General features: G+C 43.2%; 2 protein-coding genes across 3 annotated transcripts in view; one reads left to right on the top strand and one right to left on the bottom strand.

The window, feature by feature from the left end:
• GPAM (glycerol-3-phosphate acyltransferase, mitochondrial) overlaps nucleotides 1–18,864 on the top strand; it is a 93,611-nt gene that overhangs the window by 14,841 nt on the left and 59,906 nt on the right. The window lies entirely within an intron of this gene.
• On the bottom strand, nucleotides 1,064–12,064 carry TECTB (tectorin beta). Of its 2 annotated transcripts, XM_074591954.1 has the most exons (11): nucleotides 11,597–12,064; nucleotides 10,608–10,696; nucleotides 8,573–8,763; nucleotides 8,006–8,148; nucleotides 7,852–7,924; nucleotides 5,195–5,298; nucleotides 5,032–5,115; nucleotides 4,670–4,832; nucleotides 2,648–2,717; nucleotides 1,672–1,704; nucleotides 1,068–1,192 (listed from the first exon to the last, which is right to left on the bottom strand). In XM_074591954.1, exons 2-11 carry the CDS (start codon nucleotides 10,681–10,683, stop codon nucleotides 1,140–1,142), a joined length of 990 nt encoding a protein of 329 aa, XP_074448055.1. In that variant the 5' UTR covers nucleotides 10,684–10,696; nucleotides 11,597–12,064; the 3' UTR covers nucleotides 1,068–1,139. The 2 variants fall into 2 exon arrangements, with proteins under 2 accessions (XP_074448056.1, XP_074448055.1); XM_074591955.1 differs by lacking the exon at nucleotides 1,672–1,704 and having other exon boundaries at nucleotides 1,064–1,192.

Raw genomic sequence — 18,864 nt, 5'->3', positions numbered from 1 at the left:
TCTAAAAACAATAGCAAAAATTCTATAATGCATTTAGGCTGCAATGTGTGCAGATACAGGTACACTCACTGTGTTCATTCAATAGGAAGTGTAACAGCTGTAGTCATTCTTCTCTCTTTCACATTTAGGATCCTGAAAAATTTATGGAAAAGGCCTAGGAATATTTCTTACACTTTCAATAATTTTGTTCAATATTGTCTTAGTAATTACTGGAAGTAAATAACCTACCATCACTCCTGCTGAGAAATTGTTTCATGTCCTGATATTCCCTGCGCTTTAGAAATCATGGTTTTCCTTTCTAGGGATTTCTTCTTAGTGTTATTTAAGAGCTGTTGTTACTCAGGTACAGAGCCAGCACCTAGGCCCTATTGTATCTGACAGCAGCTACATCTCCAAGAAAGTGTAGAGCTCATTAGCTTGTTTTCCAACCTCAGATGTGCTTAATTTGCATCCACGCCATGCAGCAGTCCAGCACTGAGCCTGTCCAGTCAGCAAGACATCCTGCTCCTAACAGTGTTGTACCTACTGCAGCATGTGTCGTACTCTACTTAGCCCAACCAATCAATACTGACAACGCTGAGAAGCAGGGAAGAAATGCCAGGTAATTAATTCAGAAGTCCTTCTAACTATTGTTACATAAAAAGCATATTTTTCCCCCATCCTTGACATGTTAGGTTAGTTTTCATGTTGTTCAAAGGCTTCACAGATCCAAGCTAGGACCTTGCAAGACCAGGCCTGGAGGGGAGTTCGCTACCACACTGAGACTGACAGGGAGGGGGACCCTGAAGGGAAGCTTGGCATTGAAAAATGCTGAGTTTGCATATCCCTGTGTTCCTTAGAGAACAGGTACTGTTGGCATCACAAGTCAAGGATGGCAAAAGGAGGCATCAGCAGAATACATAACCCTTGGGTTTTCACTAGTTTAAAACACCTGCAGAGACTGAGGAGAGGCAAATCTGCTTTGGGATTCTCCAGTATTCGAGGCACAAAGCTCATGGAATGTTTTATTTATCTGGTAAAATGGTGCACAAGGGTTTTTTTGTGACTTTCATTTTTCCTCTGTAAAATAAACATCCTTAGTAAAGAAGTCCAGGTCCAAACAGGATTGGAAAAGTTAAGAAACATAGGTGGGCTGCATTTTATAATAAAACAGCGCAAAATCCAATCACAAAGAGTAGGTGGAAGATGATATCTGCAAGAGAAACAAAGACTAAATGTGAGTACTTCACTGGCAGCTGCCTTTCACATTCTCTTCCCACCCCCATCAATGCAACTGCATGCCCTTAATGTGGCTCTGTCACCATATCAAGTTTTAACAAATAGGCTTTGAAAGGGCTTTTTCAAACCCTCTCCAAATAGAAATGCTTTTAGACATCTCTGTTAACCCGGTGAAAGATTCTTGCTCCTTTTTAGGAAGAAGGCATGAAAAGAAGAGAAAGTAGTGTTCAGTATTGGAAGTTATTGGTATGATCTTATTGGCCAGAGTGTGGGATGTGCCAAAGGAGGAAAACAAAGTGTAGAATGTTGAGAAATAAAAAATTTGATTTTGAAATACTTCCATTTCTGTCAAATTTACCAGGTCTTTCTTTGAGCTATGGGGTTTATGCTGACGGAGTCACTCAAAATCCATATTTGGGATTGATATTTTCATTGTCATACTTTGCTATTTACCTGAGAGTGTGTAAAATCTGGATAAACCTTTGCCTGTATAAAATAAGAGAAAAAGATAACACTGGGATAGCATGTTTAAAATAGGGCAAAGTGCACCAGCATGCCTTGTAAGAGCAGAACAGATATCATTTGCCACATTTTGAAATTTTGGATAGTTCTTCCTCTTGACTTTACTGTCTGAAGTTACAAAAGGATCCTCAGTTGTTTTATCTTCTAAAATCGATGAGATTTTACCGGTGCAACATACTGAATTGTAATAGTGCTGGTCTACGTGTCTTTGCAATTTTAAATTGACTTTCAGGTTGGTGTGGATGTAGTTGATAAAGTGGTATAAAGAAGGGCTCTAGTGAAAACATGATTTAGGCATACCTTGTTCTGAGGACCTGTTTCAAAAGATATGCTGGATCCACAGAATTAAACCAGCTCAGGGATAAATTCCTGGTGCCTCCAGAAGGCAGCAGTCAGAGAAAATAGGTGTTTTATAATGGCAAAACCTGAATGCAGTTCAATTTGTGTATCAGGAGGGACAGGCACAAAGGGTTAACCTACCAGAGTTAGGGTTACGCTGAGGCACCAACCCACAGTGTAAAGAAAAGCTTTCCGGCTGCTCCTAAGCCTGACCTCTCTCCTAGTCCTGTTCGAGCTATCAGAGCTTGTCTGGGCTGCCGCGGAGGTCAAATGCAGGTGAGCAGAGTTTACATTGCTAACCTCCAGTGTAAGTAAGTGGTTTGGCCATTTATCATTAATGCCAAATGGGTTCCTTTACTCACTTTGTAAATGAGGAGAGTTTCACTGAGCTCTTCTGCCAGAGCCCTGAGCCTGGAGGGGACCAACTTCTGTTCCAGACTCTTGCCGCTGCGGGGGAAAGGGCTCTGGCAGAAGGCTTCGGCTCCCTCGGCTTGCCCCTGAGCCACCAGTGGTTCCCAGCTTCATTGCTTCCCAAAGGGAGAAACACCCCAGACACCCCGTCACTTACTGCGTACAGTGATCTCCGCCACTAAAACACCTCCAGTTTGTTCCATGCGCTGTTTCCGTTTGTCACATGTCTCAAGAGATCAGAGAGAAAGCCGTGTACACTAAAAAATTCATTAAAGAATCCAAACCCAACTCTCATGTTTCCAACCAAGGAAATGAAATCTATATTGCTGCATATTTTCTAGGGATTTTTTCCCCTGTAATTATTGGGGTTTTTTTTGGTGCAGGAGAAATTTAAGGAGAGTCTTTACAGTGCATTTTCTGAGGATTTCGGTGCGCCACAGCCCTTGCCGTGACTGTCAGTGTAAGTGCTCTTTTCGGTTGTGAGATGGCAGGAGCCCAGATGGGTGTCTGCCTGCTAATCACAGGTCCTCCTGGGCTGCCCTTTCCACCCTGCCTGAAACAAGCCTCCTGTCAAGAAGGAGGGGGGGAGCTGAGCTCCATCTGCTTAACCCATGACCTCTCCAAAGGCTTCTGTTGTTGTTTATTGCTAATTATAATTGTTGCCCATTGGGTAGAAACAGAAAGCACCAAATCCCTTCCATATAGGTCATCTCATGTCCAGCACTAATGACGCCTGTCACAGCTGACAAGGTCTGTATTGGGGGCAGTGCTCTACAGATTAAAGGTCCTTGTCCATCCCCTGACCTTTGCAGATCCCCAGCTGTGGACATGTTTTTTACAAACTCAGCGTGTGGTAATTCTGGTTAGGAGTTGCTTGTAAGCATAGACCTCCAGCTTGGTTCGACCTTAATTGCAGCAGACCACCAGCTGCATTTTTGGGTTGGAAGTGGACTCAAGGGATGTTAGCTTGATCAACCAATTATCCTTCACTGCAGGGTGAGCAGGGAATTCCACCCTGTGCCTGTAAGGATGATGTAGATGTTTGACAGCACTGTCAGAAAGGAGAACCGTTTCTGTGTCTGCTTTTAACCCCAGTCTATGGCTTGATGGAAAGTTGAAGAAATCTCTAAAAGCAAAGAACAAAATCAGAGTTTTTTCTTTTGCCTTTGAAACTTAGAATTTCTAACAATGCAATTTTATCAAATGTGCAGATTTTGCACAAATCAGCGCTCCCTGCTTAGTGCTGAGGCTGGGTAATAAATTGCTGTCTTAATTTGGCTCCTGGACTGAGAAAGAGTTCAGAAAAAAAAGATGGTTTGACCAGAATTGATGCTTTCTCTTCTCCAGCAAGAAATACTTGTTGCTGAAACAACAGTATGTTGGCCAAGGAGTGTTTTGGGCTTTAATTTCAGGTTAAATAAAGTGTGGCTTTGTTTTATAGCAATGACATATACATTGTGTGGGAGAAAGAATAGTGAAGCTCTGAGTTACTGAAGGAGGGAGAGAGAAGTCTTTAAAGAAAGACGCTTTAGTAGCCCTCTCCTCATCAGTTGGTGCAAGCAGTGTGCACCTCCCCGTGCTGAATAACACGCCTGCATAGCACCCCCACCTCATTGCCACCTGAGGTCACCGGGACCTACTCTTCATCCTCAGCTCCTGCTCCAGTGACGATGTATTTCATGAGGTGGCTGCAAGAGCAGTAACTTCCTGCAGCACTGCAGGACGGTGGGGAGGATTTTCCCTGGGAAGGGAGACTGGGAGGTTTGGTTCGACTAGGGATGTGCTTTGAGCCAGGCTCTCCCGCTGCCCCCCGGTGCCCTCAGCACCGAGATATTTGGTAAAATCAAAAAAGCTCTACTTGCTCCTTTTTTTTCAGGCTCGTGTTTAACTGTAGGTGTTTGTCCGACAGGACTGTAGTCTGGGGTATTGACAAGAACCGAGTTTTTAAAAGTCTACCTTATTTCTCAATACATTCAAACAAGTTTCCCAATGTTGCATACAGCGCCTGTGGCATGACAGGGGTCGGGGTGCACGGCTGGCCACTCAGGTTCACACGTGGCGGTGGCTCCATCTACTGAAAGCTCTGGCACTGGCTCTGCACCCGATGTGCCCTCAGGAAGGTCTCCACATCCTCCGTCTAAATTTAGCACTGTGTGTTTCTCTGGGAGGGAGGTCTTACCACCGGGCAGGAGAACTTCTCGCTGTCGCAGACGTGCGTCTCGCAGTGCAGCCAGACCTTGGACAGCTTGGGGATGTTACGGAAGCGGAAAGCGTTGAACTGGAACGTCGCCCGGCTTGTTTTCCCATTCTCGTGCACGAGGATGGAGTTGTCTGTAGAACACCTGTGTTGTGTATGGAGAAGCAGTGTCAGAGCCTCCATGGCTTCATTGAAACGTCTCCTGAGGTCACAGTCTGATGGATGCATTCGCCCTGCTGTGGGCCAGGTTCTCTTTTGCCCCTGCATCCCCCCGCCCCCGGCTTTCTGTCATCCTCAGGGCTGGGCTGGGCAGAGGTGCTCCCCCAGGTCCCACCAGCACCTACCCCTTGGTGATCAGAGGCCAGTGGATCTGGTAGAAATACTCCGAGGAGGGAGTTGCCCAGCAGTTGTTGAGAACAACTTTGAACCTGGGGAGACACAAACCCCAGATTAACAAGGAATGTCATGGTTGCCAGTTTATTAGTTATTACTCCTTCCCTTGCCTACCTGTCACTTAAGCCCTTAGCTTCCACTCCAGCAAATATGTCAGAACCAATTTCTGATGTTTCAACGATGAAAGGGGCTTCTTTTATACTTGAAAACTTGGCATTCTTTGAAAGACAAAGAGAAAAACATCATACATTACTAATAACATGCAAAGCAAAGGTATGTGGCAACTTCAGACAGATCTGGAGAGATGAACTCCAGAAGTCTCGGTTCTTTTTACCTGCAAGCTCTAAGCTCTACACCTAGTAGTAGGAGTATTGCAAACCCAAGATGGTGTTTAAAAATATTTTTCTTAATTTTCGGCTTATAATGATAATAAGTGATATTATAATGTTAATAATTTGATGGTATTTGGGTTATGGTATGTGTTCTATCACAGCATGTGTGGGAAACGAGCTTGCTGCTGCTTCTGGTACACCAGAGGTGGTGAGGAAAGCTGGTGGGAGTGAAAGACTGCAGATGACTGTATGGAATGGGAATGGGGTTGGGAGATGGCCATGTGTCAGGGAAAAGGAATGAAGACAAGCAGAAATCATGTGCCCATATGCAAAGGTTCAGCAGTCCGTAATTTATACTTGTGGTGGCCAGCATGAGGAGAGCTGAAGGGACATGTGCACGCAGAAAGAGCGCTGCCAGCTATAGTTATTCATCCACTAAAAAGCCAGCCTCCTAAAAGTAGTGCAGTGTGTGGTGCTCGGGTGAGAAAGTTTGGTTACAAACACACTGAAGTACCTACCTTAAATCCCACCACTTTTTATTGCGTAAGATCACAACAAAGCCAGCACCAGAACTATATAAAGAGTATCACGTTTAGTTATAGCATTGGTTTACTTACTTAGATCTACACAGCAGGATTCAGGTATATGTAGTTCTGGAGCTGTTGGACTATCTTTCCCTGTTCTTGCTCAGTTCCCTGGTACTGATTTTCTTACCAGTTCCCTGGTACTTTCCTCACCTACACGTTGAGGTGGCTGTGAGGCACTACAGTATTCCCACTGCAACATCTGATAGATTGGATGCACTGAAGTTAAGGCTCAAGGCTGTGTTTAGATTAGTGATCCATGGCTTTAAGTGCCCTGGGAAATTCTCATTCAACCAAAGACTTCTCCCAAAGGAGAGAACTTGCAGAAGTCCTGTCACAAAACTCCTATCAGTCCTTGTGCTAAAATGAGTTGGACCTGGTATAGTGTTTCTTTTTCCAAACTCTATTGCTCTACACCATTTTAGGGTACTATCTTGCTTTTCTTCAGAACAGGTTTCAGTGCTGAAGGTCTGATTTCCATTCGGGCTCCAGCCCCTCATGCTGCATCACAGTCTTTTGCTGTTAGTGGTGTATCACAGAGTAAAGGGCAGGTGAGGCTGAAGTGTTTCCAGTGGATTATGCTGCAGCTTGGGCACTGTTCCTGCATGAGGAAATGGGCACGTGAAGCACCTGGAAGTATGGCCCACCTGAGGCAGAGGGCTCTGTCAGGGAGCCGCAGAGATGAATAAGTAGGCAAAATAAATCTTTTATTTCCATTTTGCCAGAAAAAAAAGGAACATTTCATTGAAATTAACCTTTTCTCCATGGTGAAAATGGGAAAAAAAACCCCACAAAGGAGTGGTCCATTAGCTTTCTGAGCTTGTTCTGTACTTGTGCTCAGTGGGAAAATGTATTACTAACAGTTCAGCCACTCCCTCCTTGACTCCTGGGAGCCCCATGGCCATTAGAACAAAACAGTCACTTAGCAAAAAAACCCAACAAAAGTACCAGAGATCCATTGCTCACTGTCTGTCATTTGTTTTTGCAGCCATTCTGCCAGGAGTTGACAGGAGCAGTGTGGTACCTTGCCAGTGTATACTACCAGTGGGCCATATATCAGAAAAAACCTCCACATGGGTTTTCATGTGGAATCCCAAGGCTGCCAAAATGTTTAGTGATCAATTGGTGCCCAAAAGGCAGGGTGTCAGGGGAGAGATTTCCATTAGTCCACCTTGTGCTAAATACTCCCTCTAGCTGGCCTATAAATTTAACACAGTATATTATTAGTTGTGCTTTTTGTAGCTCTGCTAAAATAGAGAGGTGGCTTTGGTGCTTTTAACCGTGCTTTGGTGGAAAAAAGACTCCAGGAGCTGTGGGGAGGAGAGGGATGTTTCAAAAGATTGGCCTGATATCCAGGGATAATATTTTCTTGGAAACAAAATCCCAGCATGACCTAAAGGTCTCTGGGGAACACAAAATATCTGCCCGGTGAGAGGAGCAGGAAGCAAACTGCAAGAAAAATGGATGGAGCTTTGTTGTGTCAATAGAGACTCGGGGATAGCAGTGGTGCCTGCAGATGCATTCTGCTCTTTGAGTGGGACTACAAACAAGTTTTGCTTTTTCTTATAAAACCTGTCAGCGTGTTAGAAATGTGTATCTCAGCAGAAAAATCTGCCTGATTTGGAGGGGTTAAAATAACAGTTGGCATGTGTCTGCTCTGTTCAGTTTAAGTTATCCCTGTTAATCAGCAGAAACAAGGACCCCTGCAAACCCCACTGCAATTAACTGTTAGAGGCTGGTAACGTGCTGCATGATACACAGAAGTCAGGAGCAGCAGGCCTTTTTTTTTCCCCAGCTCTTAGGCTGAAGCCTGTGAGGAGTGAAGGAGAAAAGCTGGGTGGCAAAGAACACTTACAGAGTAGAAGTTGAGGGACAACTGACTTTCAAATGAGCCGGAGCTCCCATTCTTCACGTGGATGGTGGCCACCCTGAGGACATAACAAAGTTTCTGTATGAGTGACACGTGGTGCTAAAGACGGGGTGAGGCACACTCCCAGAAGAGGACTTACCTTTGGTCAAAGGCAGCCTGATTCACCAGGTAGTTGGCATTGTACGTGCAGGTGAATGAGTAATTCACAGGCTGGCTCTTCACAATTACCGACGTGTCATTGGAGACGATGGAGTTGTAGAAGTGATAAATGGGGTTCTTGAACTGTGAATGGTGAGATAGAGAAATGTAGGCAGTACTGAGTCTTTGAGGCATCAGGAACAACTTCGTACTTTGAAAAGTGAAGGCTCAATCTGGTGACAAAACACCATCCCCAAGGCAACGTGGTTTTGTAGCTCTTTATATGCTGTGCTGCCTATATATACACCTTACTATATATATGTTCTGTGTAATACAGGTGCAAATGGGCGACTAACACACAGACTAATATCACTAAAGCCTGCGAGTGTTTTGCCTGTAGATGCAAGGCGCGACTAATTGATTCTTCATTCTCCCTGATACTGGAGTTTGTCTCCTCCTTCCTTAAAGTACTTAAAGCCCACTCCAAGCTGAAGCAAACGGGACTCTCTCAAGTGAGTCCAGTTGATTTCTAAGTCCAGCTCAGAAATGCTGACCTGGATAGTCTTACCTCTGACTGCGTCCCACAGTATGATTTGTTTTTAGGTGACAGGTCCGGGATTGTGAACTGGTAATATCCCGAATCGTGGATCCCATTGTAGCAAATGCCTCCAAGTGCCAATTGATTAACCTCCCATCCGTAAGGACACTCCGGAATTTTGGTAATGATGGTTTTAGGATAGCAGTATACCAGAATTACATCTGAAAGGAAAATAATATACCTGGGGTGATATTCAGTGGTGTTTTTCTTTCAAAGAGGTGGGTCTGCACACCTATTTCCATTGGGATTAAACATCTGTGAGCCAGTGTGTGTGCTGGAAGGTCCCCTAATGTGAGCAGCTTTTGCTACACAAAACTGACCTTTGGGTTGTTAAATTCTGTCCTCTTCGGAAGAGTTTGGCCTTTGCCTTCTAATCAATGCAGAACTTCATGTAAATTTTTTATCTTTCTGGAATAACTGATTGAGGAGCAGAGACACTGCTGAGAAACCTGAAGTGACAAATCGCTGCACTGAAATGTGTCAGACTGTGCTGCAGAGCTGGCTTCTCTAACACTGCTGACTCTGTAAAAATAACACCGGTGAAGTTTTTTCTTAGGTTTCAGTAGATGGGCACCTTTATGTAGCGGTGTGAGATCCAGGCCATGATACATATTCTACCCTTTCTCTCCTCACACTGGCATTGCAGCACCAGCGCAAACTGCATTTTTAGAATTCTCAATTTAAAAGCTAAGATCTGAAAATGAATCTAGCGCTGTTAATGGCAATAATAATAAATGAACTGAAAAGCCTAGCCCTGTTAATAGCAATAGTAAATGAACCGAAATCCTAGCTCTGTTAACGGCAATGATTAATCACAGTGCAATGTTTCCAAGCATGGTGATTGCTAATACAACCATGAATATTGAACACCATAACTTACAGACTGATTGCTTCATGATAGCAGAATTGGACATTTTTCAAAGAGAATCGGGCAGTGCAAATTTGAATGTCTGATGGGAATTTAAAGGGCAAATATTGACTAAGCATTAGTGACCTGAAAATTGAGAAAGACTTCAATTACTACAGTCAGAAAAAAGACACCCTGCCTGGAATTATTCAATTATTTCTTTTAAAACCTGTGACAACATCATTTTTATGATAAAAGCCTGATTTTGCAGCCTTTTTGTGTCTGCAGAAGGTTAGGGAATACTCAAGGAAAGTCAAATAGGGATTTTAGCAACTAGCTCCTTTCTGGTCAACAAACCTTCAGCACGCACAGGCTGATTCTGCTTGTGGTGGTGGTCAGATTTGTAACTCTGGAGACTTTACAGCTATGAGAATTTCTGCAGTTCAGAGAAACTGCTTGTGCAAATGAAGGTACTGAAATAAATGGCTAGAGGGCCAAATACTTAAGATACACCATGAAATTACCAGCAGTAAATTGGCAACAGTCACGCACATACAAAGCACATATTGAGGCATATTGAGGCATATTCCAGAGCATTTCTAAAGCATATTTCTTAATTGTAACGAATTCTACGTTACAGGTCTGGCTGGCACCAGATCATTTGAGTTTCTAGGCAGAAATCAGGGTACAATTAGGGCTTTAGCATCAATGATTTTTGGGTTTTTTTGTTTAATGTAGCAGAGTGCTTCAGTAGTTCAGCCCAGCACATTCATGCACCACTGGTCACTGATTGCAGTCAGTGGGACTGAAGCCCAGCAAAGATCTGCTGCATCTAGCCTGTGCTATTGCAGATAATTTTGAATTGTTGTTGTTTTCTTTGCCATTTTATCCCTACGTGCTGCTTGTGCTTAACTTTATTGCACTATGATTATTGCATAGAGTTAAGCATATGCCTAATTTTCTGTGGGGCTAGGACTTGAGTGGTACTTGCTTTACTGTGCTAGCTGAAGGCAGACCAATCACAGAAATGTAAGAATTAGCTCTCCAGAATCCACAGTTTAAATTTCTGAAGAAAAACCTTTCCACTTTTGAATAGAAAAAAACACCTTTGGCAGCTTAATTACAAGAGAAGATCATAGGACACTTAAGTTATTTTACCTGCTTTATTTGGATTGCAAGGCCCCGCAAGAGCTTGAGCCAAGATGACCAGCAGATAGAAAGTAAGAGTCACCATTTCTTGCAATGATCTGAGGACACAGGGAATAAAAACTGAAGTTGTCTTTAAAATTGGAAATAAAAAAAAAGGCATTGTCTGCAGACCCAGAACTGTAGCTACCGTTAAACATATTTTTCTTGCAGAGAGAAACAAATAACATTACTGATATTGTCACCCAACTTACTTAATTGCTTCTATAGGATAAATATTTCCAAGACTGTTATTATCACTGCGTCACTATCGTGACTATTTTACTATTTCAGTTTAGTGGTGCATTTGAATTATTCTAAGTTTTCTTTGTTCTTGTCAAGAGTCTAAACCTAAAGTGTTTGTATAACCAAATAAGACTGAAACAATGGGACCTGAAAAAAGAGGGAATAGAAATTACTAGAAGAAATATGATGCAATAACATGCAATAGCATGCAATAACAATATTGTGCTTTTAAATTTACTGCTGAAACTATTCTCCATGTTGACAGCTATCCTGACATATATAATCTTAACTTCATGTAGCTCAGTTTTGGTAAATTAGCATTTTCTCCTTTACTGCTAACCATTGCATTGTCAGGAAAACATACATAGCAGTAATTTACATTTCCACTTCAGGCCTCAAATCTGCAAGCTGTTTCCCACGGGGAGAGGCATGTACAGCCTGTGGGACTGGGACTGGAGTTCTCATATTTTCCCTTTGTAGACACTCTTCTTGTCTGCCCTCATATACACATCCCTGAGCACACTTTCAGAAGTAACAAATATCATTTAGGTAAAGAAAAAAAATATCTTCCTAATTAAGTATTTCCAACAAAGAGAATCAGCCTTTTCGTTCAGTCTCTATTAAAAATATATATAAAAGGCTCATACAGTAAATTTCAGTGACAATTCCTTCTAATTATAATCCTATGCATTCTACAAGAAATAAAGTATACCTACGAGACAGGAAGAGGCTAAGTATTTCAGATTTTCATTCCAGTCTTATTCCAATAGCTGCGCTGTCGGCTCTTCCCAAGATGTCTTCTTTCAAATGAACCCAGCTGGCATTATCTTCGCTTTATATAAGCAATCTTGTAAAAGGAGCCCATCTCTGGTTAAATCTCAGCCCGCCAGTATTGTCCAGTGTGGGAGGGAAAAAAAGAGTTATAGAAAAGCAGTTCTCTTCCCCTAGATGGGACTGTGTTGCTGCTACTTGATTTTTTTTTTAAAAGTCTTTCCATGGTGGCATTTTACAGGTCTTGAAAATAATTGAACAGAAACCTGTTGAAGGTATATAACTGGCACAAAATGTTCGTTTTAACAGTTAATTAGGGAAATGTAGATTTTCTGCAGAGGTGAAATAACAGCTGCCTCCTAGAATTCAGTGAAAACGTATTTATGGGAATTTGCAGGAATTAGATGCCTCTCTTGAATGGCATCTTGACAATGTCAAGTGTACAAAAATAATTTCCACAGATGATGTACCACCTTTGGGGTTGTTTTATTTACTTATTTTTTCTAAAAGTTCACACGCATGTAATCTGAGTTTAGGTAGGATCTTCTATAAACCTAAGTATCATGCTATATAATAATAATGTATAATACTACGTGTGTATAAGACGATGCAGTACACATTAAATATTACACTATAGAATGGGTAAAATTGACCATTGCACAGAAAACTGAAATTTGCTCTTCATGTGACCATCGGTCATGTGGTTGCCTTGTGACAGTCTTGGTCAGCTGGTAAAATTTTCTGGTGACCTGTTACATCCTGTTTGTGTTACCTTTTAGTGATAGGCCCAGAAAAAGGACTTGGGTATGCTGCTGCTGTTTTACAAGCCTGCATAAAAAACAGGGGCCATAAACAGTCTTGCCATGTCAGCTGGCGTGACCCCCGCTTTGGGCATGCGCGTGTCCACCCAGATCCAAGTGCTGTTGAGTTACGTGTGCTCTGATCTCTGGCTTGAGTCAAAAAAACCCAAAAGACAGAGGACCTCACTGGCCTTGCCTGTGGGACCCAGTCCTGCGGGGCTTCTCAGAGATGATTTTGGTGTCTCCTTCTATGGAGTTATCCCAGTGGACAGAGCCTCATTCTGTCCCATCCGTGGCAGGGGTATGGTGCAGGTCTGCCCTCTCTCAAGCAACTTTTGGCATATGGGATTATGCAGTAGGGAAGCTGTTCCAGTTGTCATTAGTCTGGAGTTTTTGAGGGAGGAGGGAGTGGGATGAAGAGCACAGTGGCCCCAAACTTAACCTGAGATTCTGGGCAATGAGTTTGCAGCTCTCCTGTGGGTGAGATTTATGGGCGCACCTCCAGGAGAACATTTGCTGCTCTAAATCCAGACTACAAGGAGTGCCTCAAGCCAGACGGCATTAGCGAAGCACGGCCACGACTACAGCGTGCGTTGTAAGGGATCCCAGCTCTCACACAGCGATGATGGCGTGAGGGTGAATCTACAATGATATGAAACTGTTTATAAATAATTAGGGTGACTATTGCTTCTTGCAAACTGATCCAAAGCTCTAAAGAAGGGTTAAAAAGCCTACAAAGTTCTGTGCTTAGTTTAAAAAATAAACCTGAAGCTAGACCTGGAGCTTTGTAAGGATCGCAATACAGAGCACATGAAATAGGCTGCTCCCACTAGTCTTGTGAGACAAATCCTGCAAGCCATCACATTCTGATTCAAATGAGATTACTTAAAGATGTACACATGGATAAAATCCATTGGTGAGGATTATTCTTTAATTGAATAAAAGAATAATCCACTGAACAAGAACCAAAGCTCATAAATGATTTGATGGGACCTAACTAGGGATTATCCTCATCAGAAATCCTAAAATAAGGAAGATTTAACTCCAGGTGTCTGTCTTACATCCTTACCCCAAATCCTTCTGCAGGCACTGAGGCCCAAATTTGATTTCCAAAGCCCAACTCTGACTGAATAGAGACTGAGTAAACATTCACTTATGTTTGTCTTTCTGTGTGTGTGAGTGTGTATTTGGTCTGGAACCTGAATCCAGGGACTGGTGAGACCTTATAAGCCACACTGTTGTCAAGTATATACAGCCCACAAACACGGGAAGGGATTGCAGGAGAAAGCTTGTGACTTTGGGCATGAGAAAGGCCTCACCACCTTGTACAAACCAATTCTTCAAGCTCAAGGAATCAGATTTAGCCCTGGGCTTGGGCTTGGATTTGGTCTCTCAGGTCTGCCCACACAGGGCTGATTTGGAACATAAGATATTTGGCTAACCTTGATGAGGCATAGTGTAAATGAGTTGCTAAAAATGAAGTAAGTGGTTATACCTTGCCGTAACGTTAACAAAGCACTTGAAACACAGATGAGCTTTGTTCTGGTGATTTTTAGCAAATAATGTGATTAAATAATCATCGGTGTAAGGCTACAGGTTTCAGTGGAATTACTCCAAGATGGATCTCGTCCCATAATTTTTGAGAGAAAATAAATCTCTCACTATCTTCTCACAGAAAAGTAATCTCCATGTACATAATACCCCTTTTTAGGTGAAAGGTAGAAAACGGAGTGAAATCCATGAAACAAATTTGGCAAAAGTGCCAGCTGGTGTATAGTAGGTTGCATTTGCATAAGAAACAAGCACAAAACGTACCTAAGCCAAACAGCATTTGATCCGTGCTCTGATCAAAGGTGAAGGCTTGGGGAAGGGTTAGGTTTCGCTCAGTAATTGCACACATAGAAAAAGGAAAGCCATTAAATTGCAAAGCAGACCATTGAGGTTTGTTGCATTTCCCTGACTCTTTCCAAGCCCATTGAATAATCTCAGCAATCTAAGTATCTGCAAAGATTTCAAGAAAGAGCAAATGAAGGCCTTATTGTGAATTTCACCCACAAGGGCAGCTTGTCTCTCCAGCTTTGTTCCTTGCATTGTGATGGAAAGCTGTGCGAATATCCACTGTCTGGTTCTTACATGAAGAAAACTAGGTTCTGCTGTTTGAAACTGCAAGGGATATTGTGACATCCAGTTTTCATTGTTTTGGATAAGACAATAAACCTGAAGAGCCCCTGAGCTATATGGAAGGAGTTTATGGGGTAATGAGGGTCAACGGGGACAGCTAGCTGATTCCAGGAGGAGTGAGATCTGGTGACACTCGCCTAGAGGCTGCAATGTATTGATGATGGTGTTCCCAGCCACACACCAAAACCTGGCATACTCAGTTTTGTCTGCGATGAGGTGTGTATTTTTCCCACAGGTGTGGAGATATCCATGCTGGGTCTGGAAGCATGGTAACTGCATTTCTATTTGGCCTGATCTGAGTTAATGGGTCCTGTTGGAAATGCGGCACTGTGTTGGTGCAGTCAAATTCATCCCGGATCCTAAGTCTACAGTGAGTTGTGCTGCATAGACTCATTGCCTCGAGTCATAAATACCTAATGGATTTCAGCATTGTTTTGCCTTTAATAGGCTAAATATCTTTCCAATACTTAGTTACTCATAGCACGTGGTTGGTCACTTCAGCACCTGATCGAGTCACCATCCCTGGAGGTATTTAAAAGACGTGTAGATGTAGCACTTAGGGACAAGGTTTAATGGTGGACTTGTCACTGTTGGCTTTACGGTCGGATGCGAACTTAAAGGTCTTTTCTAACCCAAATGATTCCATGATTTTATGATTCTATGATGTTTCAGCCTTGTGAGCAGAGGATAGAACCGTGCAGGTATGTAACAGAGCACGTGGGACCCACAGATACCCTGCACTTTGGTCCTCAGGTGGCTGCCATTCTTCAATAACTGCACAAAACAAATCAGAAGCAGGGGAAATTAGAGGAAATCGTGTTTGTGGAAGAGAGAATCACATAAAAATCAGAGATGGAGGTTCGGGCCACCAGAAGAAACAGTCTTCTGCTCTAAACTTCCTTATGCATCACCTGTCCGTCTGTGTAACTACGCAACACTGAATCATAATTTTTCAGCAATCACCTGCAGCCATACGCGTAGCGAGACAGTGCTGCTGTTGGTACATGCACTCCCTGGGGTGTGGGTGAGCACAGCTGCTCCGCTGAAGAAGCATTCCCTTAACATTTCTTCTGTCCCAGGCACTCACACAGACATTTACAACACCAAATCTTGCCGAGCACAGAATTGTGGCTGAAGTAAATCATCATATTTCCTGCTCATTTGAATGCCTCATCCTGTTGCTGTTTAGCTTTGCCAGCATATTCAGAGTATTATTCTTTGGAAGCTTCTCCAGCAAAACTCTGCCTGGAGTTTGCTACTGTTGGAATAAAGCATCGGTTTCCAGCTGAGTTTCCTTGAAGCTTTTGTGCGGGTAAGTGTTCTCTTTGGCGTATTTTTTTATGGTCTATCTTGGAGCTAGCTAGTTCTGCAGGATAAGGATTTGGGGCCTGATTTAATAAAGGCATGGGACTTGATTTAATAAAAGCACGAGACATGTAAAACAGGTCATGCGAGACCAGAACTGATGACACACTGGTCACGTGAGACCACAACCATCCTTGGACTGCCACCTTTTGAAGATGCCTAAACTTGCCAGGCACTTGACTCATTTGCCTAAACGAGGCATGTATTGCATTAACAGGTGCTGTAAGGTGGCCAAGATATCTGCAGCTGTGACACAGGATCTCTAGGAGACCCGAGCACTTTTGGAATGGGATCTGGATGCCAGGCAGGATACTCAAGGATATCTTAAATGGCAGTGGATGTCTGTGGAGGGGGCATCTGAATTGAGACCAAGCAGGCACACTGCTCTGGGCTTGATATTCATGGTTTTTTGCCTTGGAAGTCTAAGCATGCTGGCACGCTCTGCGGCACACGTGCCTGAGCCTGCTCCAGTCGGTACAGAGCCCTCAAATTGTTCATTGAACGCCCAAGGCTAGCTTCTAGGTAGAAGTGAGACCACTTCTGGGGAAAGATAGCTTTGAACTTTACGGGCAAGAAGAATTGCATCGGATCTCCCATAGTCCTGGGCAAAGGCTATGACCACCAGGCCTGTCTCCTCCAGCTGTGCTTTGGAGAGAGCGTGGCTGTGGCTGCTGGGCTCAGCTGTAATCAGTGCTGCTGTCCCACTTGGTATGGGCCATAGCAGAACTGTAGGCATTTTCTGTTGAGAATACGTGGTTAAAGTGTTTTGTAGCAGAATGATGTTGTTGGGGAGTAGCATTCTAGAATCCCCTGGATGAGGTCTAAATGGCTTCTGAGGTGCCTAAGTGCTTTTTTGGATCTCAACCATGCGGTCCTGTATAACACCTTGTAAACCTTTTAGTTCTTGTTATCTCAACAACAGGTCTTGATCTCTTGGCAGCGTGGGGCTGGGGGGAAGGATTTTAAGAGGAAGGTGAGGAACAAGGTAGAATGGACTCTTTGTGTCATTCATTAGTTTAATCTTCTCAGGTTGGCAGCTGGCTCTGACACAGTAACCATTGCTCTTGCTCCAGTAATGCTCTCTTTTCTGGATGTTATCCCACTAGTGCTGGGAAGGTTGCAGCAATATGATGTTTTTCAGCTTGGGTTGGGGTTTGTCACTACAACTTTGAGAGAGTGTGTAGCAGCTGTCTGATCTTCTGCCTCATTCCTGGCCATGATGTGTTGGCCATAAATAATGCTGCTCACCCAGCGAACATGCTTTGCTACAGAAGAGCTGACAAAAAAAGGACTGCAGTGCAGTGAAGCATTAAAAATATATTAAAGGCAAATTTCTCCTCTGGTCTCCCTCAGTGGCAGTTCCATTGACTGCTGAGGAACTAAATGTATGCTGCTTATTTTAAAAATATGGTTAAGTAATAAAAAAACAAAGCAAAGAAAAATGCAAAGGCAAACCGATACAGAAATTTCAGAAGCAGGAGTAACACAGAATTATAGTAAAGGACTTGATTGCCATCTAGCTTGGAAGTGCATCTATCCATTCACATTCCCAAGCCTAGAAACCTTTCCTCAGATTTTCAATCTGTACTGTGCTGGGAGGCCAGAGTACTCCTGCTCCCTCTGTAACACCTCTACTCTTGGCTGAGCTGCAGAACCTCTCTCCAGCTCCCTGGTTACCCGGTGGTCTGAGCCAGCTGAATTGTAAATTTCTGGGATCCGGACGGGATTGCACACATGAAGGACTGGTAAAAATCAGGTTCTAGAAATGCTCACCATAATTCCTATCCTTTGAAGAATTAAGATCCAGTCGTTTTTCCCTATGAAATAATCTTTCAGTATCTGTAGCGCTGCCCTCTCAAATTGAGCGCAGCCCTCTGCACTTCTATCAATAGCAGCTGCTGATCAAAATCACAGTTCTGGTTTCTCGAGCTACATAATCCTGCTGGTTCATTCTTAGACCTACTTCTCTTAGCACACTCTATCCATTATACTAGTGTTGTCCCCATTTTTAAAAGTTTGTGATTTTTCAGCAGGCTGATAACATCATGCTTGGAGACAGTCTCCCTTGCTCTGAAAGGGATCTGTTTGTTATAAAGAATTACGTGGCTTTGAGAGCTACTTGTATCAAACTTAACTGTATTAATTAGCTTGTGCTGTGCTTGTAAAGTGATCATAATAATGCTTATCACGATCTTAGTTCCGTTATCTCTGTTTTGCAGATAATGGAACTGAGCCACAGAAAGGCAAAGCCCAGCGCAGGGCTCTTGAGCTGGCCGTACTGCTCTTATTTCCCTTGTGTCATTGAAACAATAAGCAGCTTGGAGGAGAAGCTACCCAAGAAAACTTTGGATGGGTCTGTCCTGTGAATAAGAAAAGCTTTATGGGAAGCTGCAGGATGACTGTCAGGCCATGTCTTCTGGAACAGAGGACTCCCGTTTATCTCAGAGGCTATTTTACTACCTAAAGTACTGAACTCCCCCTGCTTGTCAGTTTACCATTCATGCTGGGCCTTATGGTTTATTAGCAATGACTTGATGACTCACAATCCACCACCAGTTGAGTGTCTCAGGGGATTTTCCTCTTCTGATGCCATAAACAGTTTTTCTTCCCACTTTGTCAAGACAGCCTCTAGTGCATTCAGCCTCCAAAGAGGTCACTTTCTGAGACTTCCCATAGATAACAGACCAAATTTCAGATCAATTAAAGGATATAGTTTTCTTCAAATTGCACCAACACACTAATAATGATATACATTGAGATGGTTCTTTCCATTCACCATGTTTTACAGTAGTAGAGAGATGTTACAGGCTCCACGTAGTGGGATGAAGCAGAGCAATGAAGTCTAGAGGCTTTCTCAATTAGATATT

The sequence above is a fragment of the Larus michahellis genome, chromosome 6, assembly GCF_964199755.1.
Source record: "Larus michahellis chromosome 6, bLarMic1.1, whole genome shotgun sequence".
Classification (NCBI taxonomy): Eukaryota; Metazoa; Chordata; class Aves; order Charadriiformes; family Laridae; genus Larus; species Larus michahellis.
This window is presented reverse-complemented; position numbering and strand designations above follow the sequence as displayed.

Excerpts from the sequence above, each read along its gene's own strand:
- TECTB (XM_074591954.1), bottom strand. The coding sequence starts at position 10,683 with ATGGTGACTCTTACTTTCTATCTGCTGGTCATCTTGGCTCAAGCTCTT. Across the intron at positions 4,833-5,031 it reads TGGCCTCTGATCACCAAGGG|GTGTTCTACAGACAACTCCA; the intron begins GTAGGTGCTGGT and ends TACACAACACAG. Across the intron at positions 1,705-2,647 it reads GGCGGAGATCACTGTACGCA|GCAAAGGTTTATCCAGATTT; the intron begins GTAAGTGACGGG and ends TATTTTATACAG.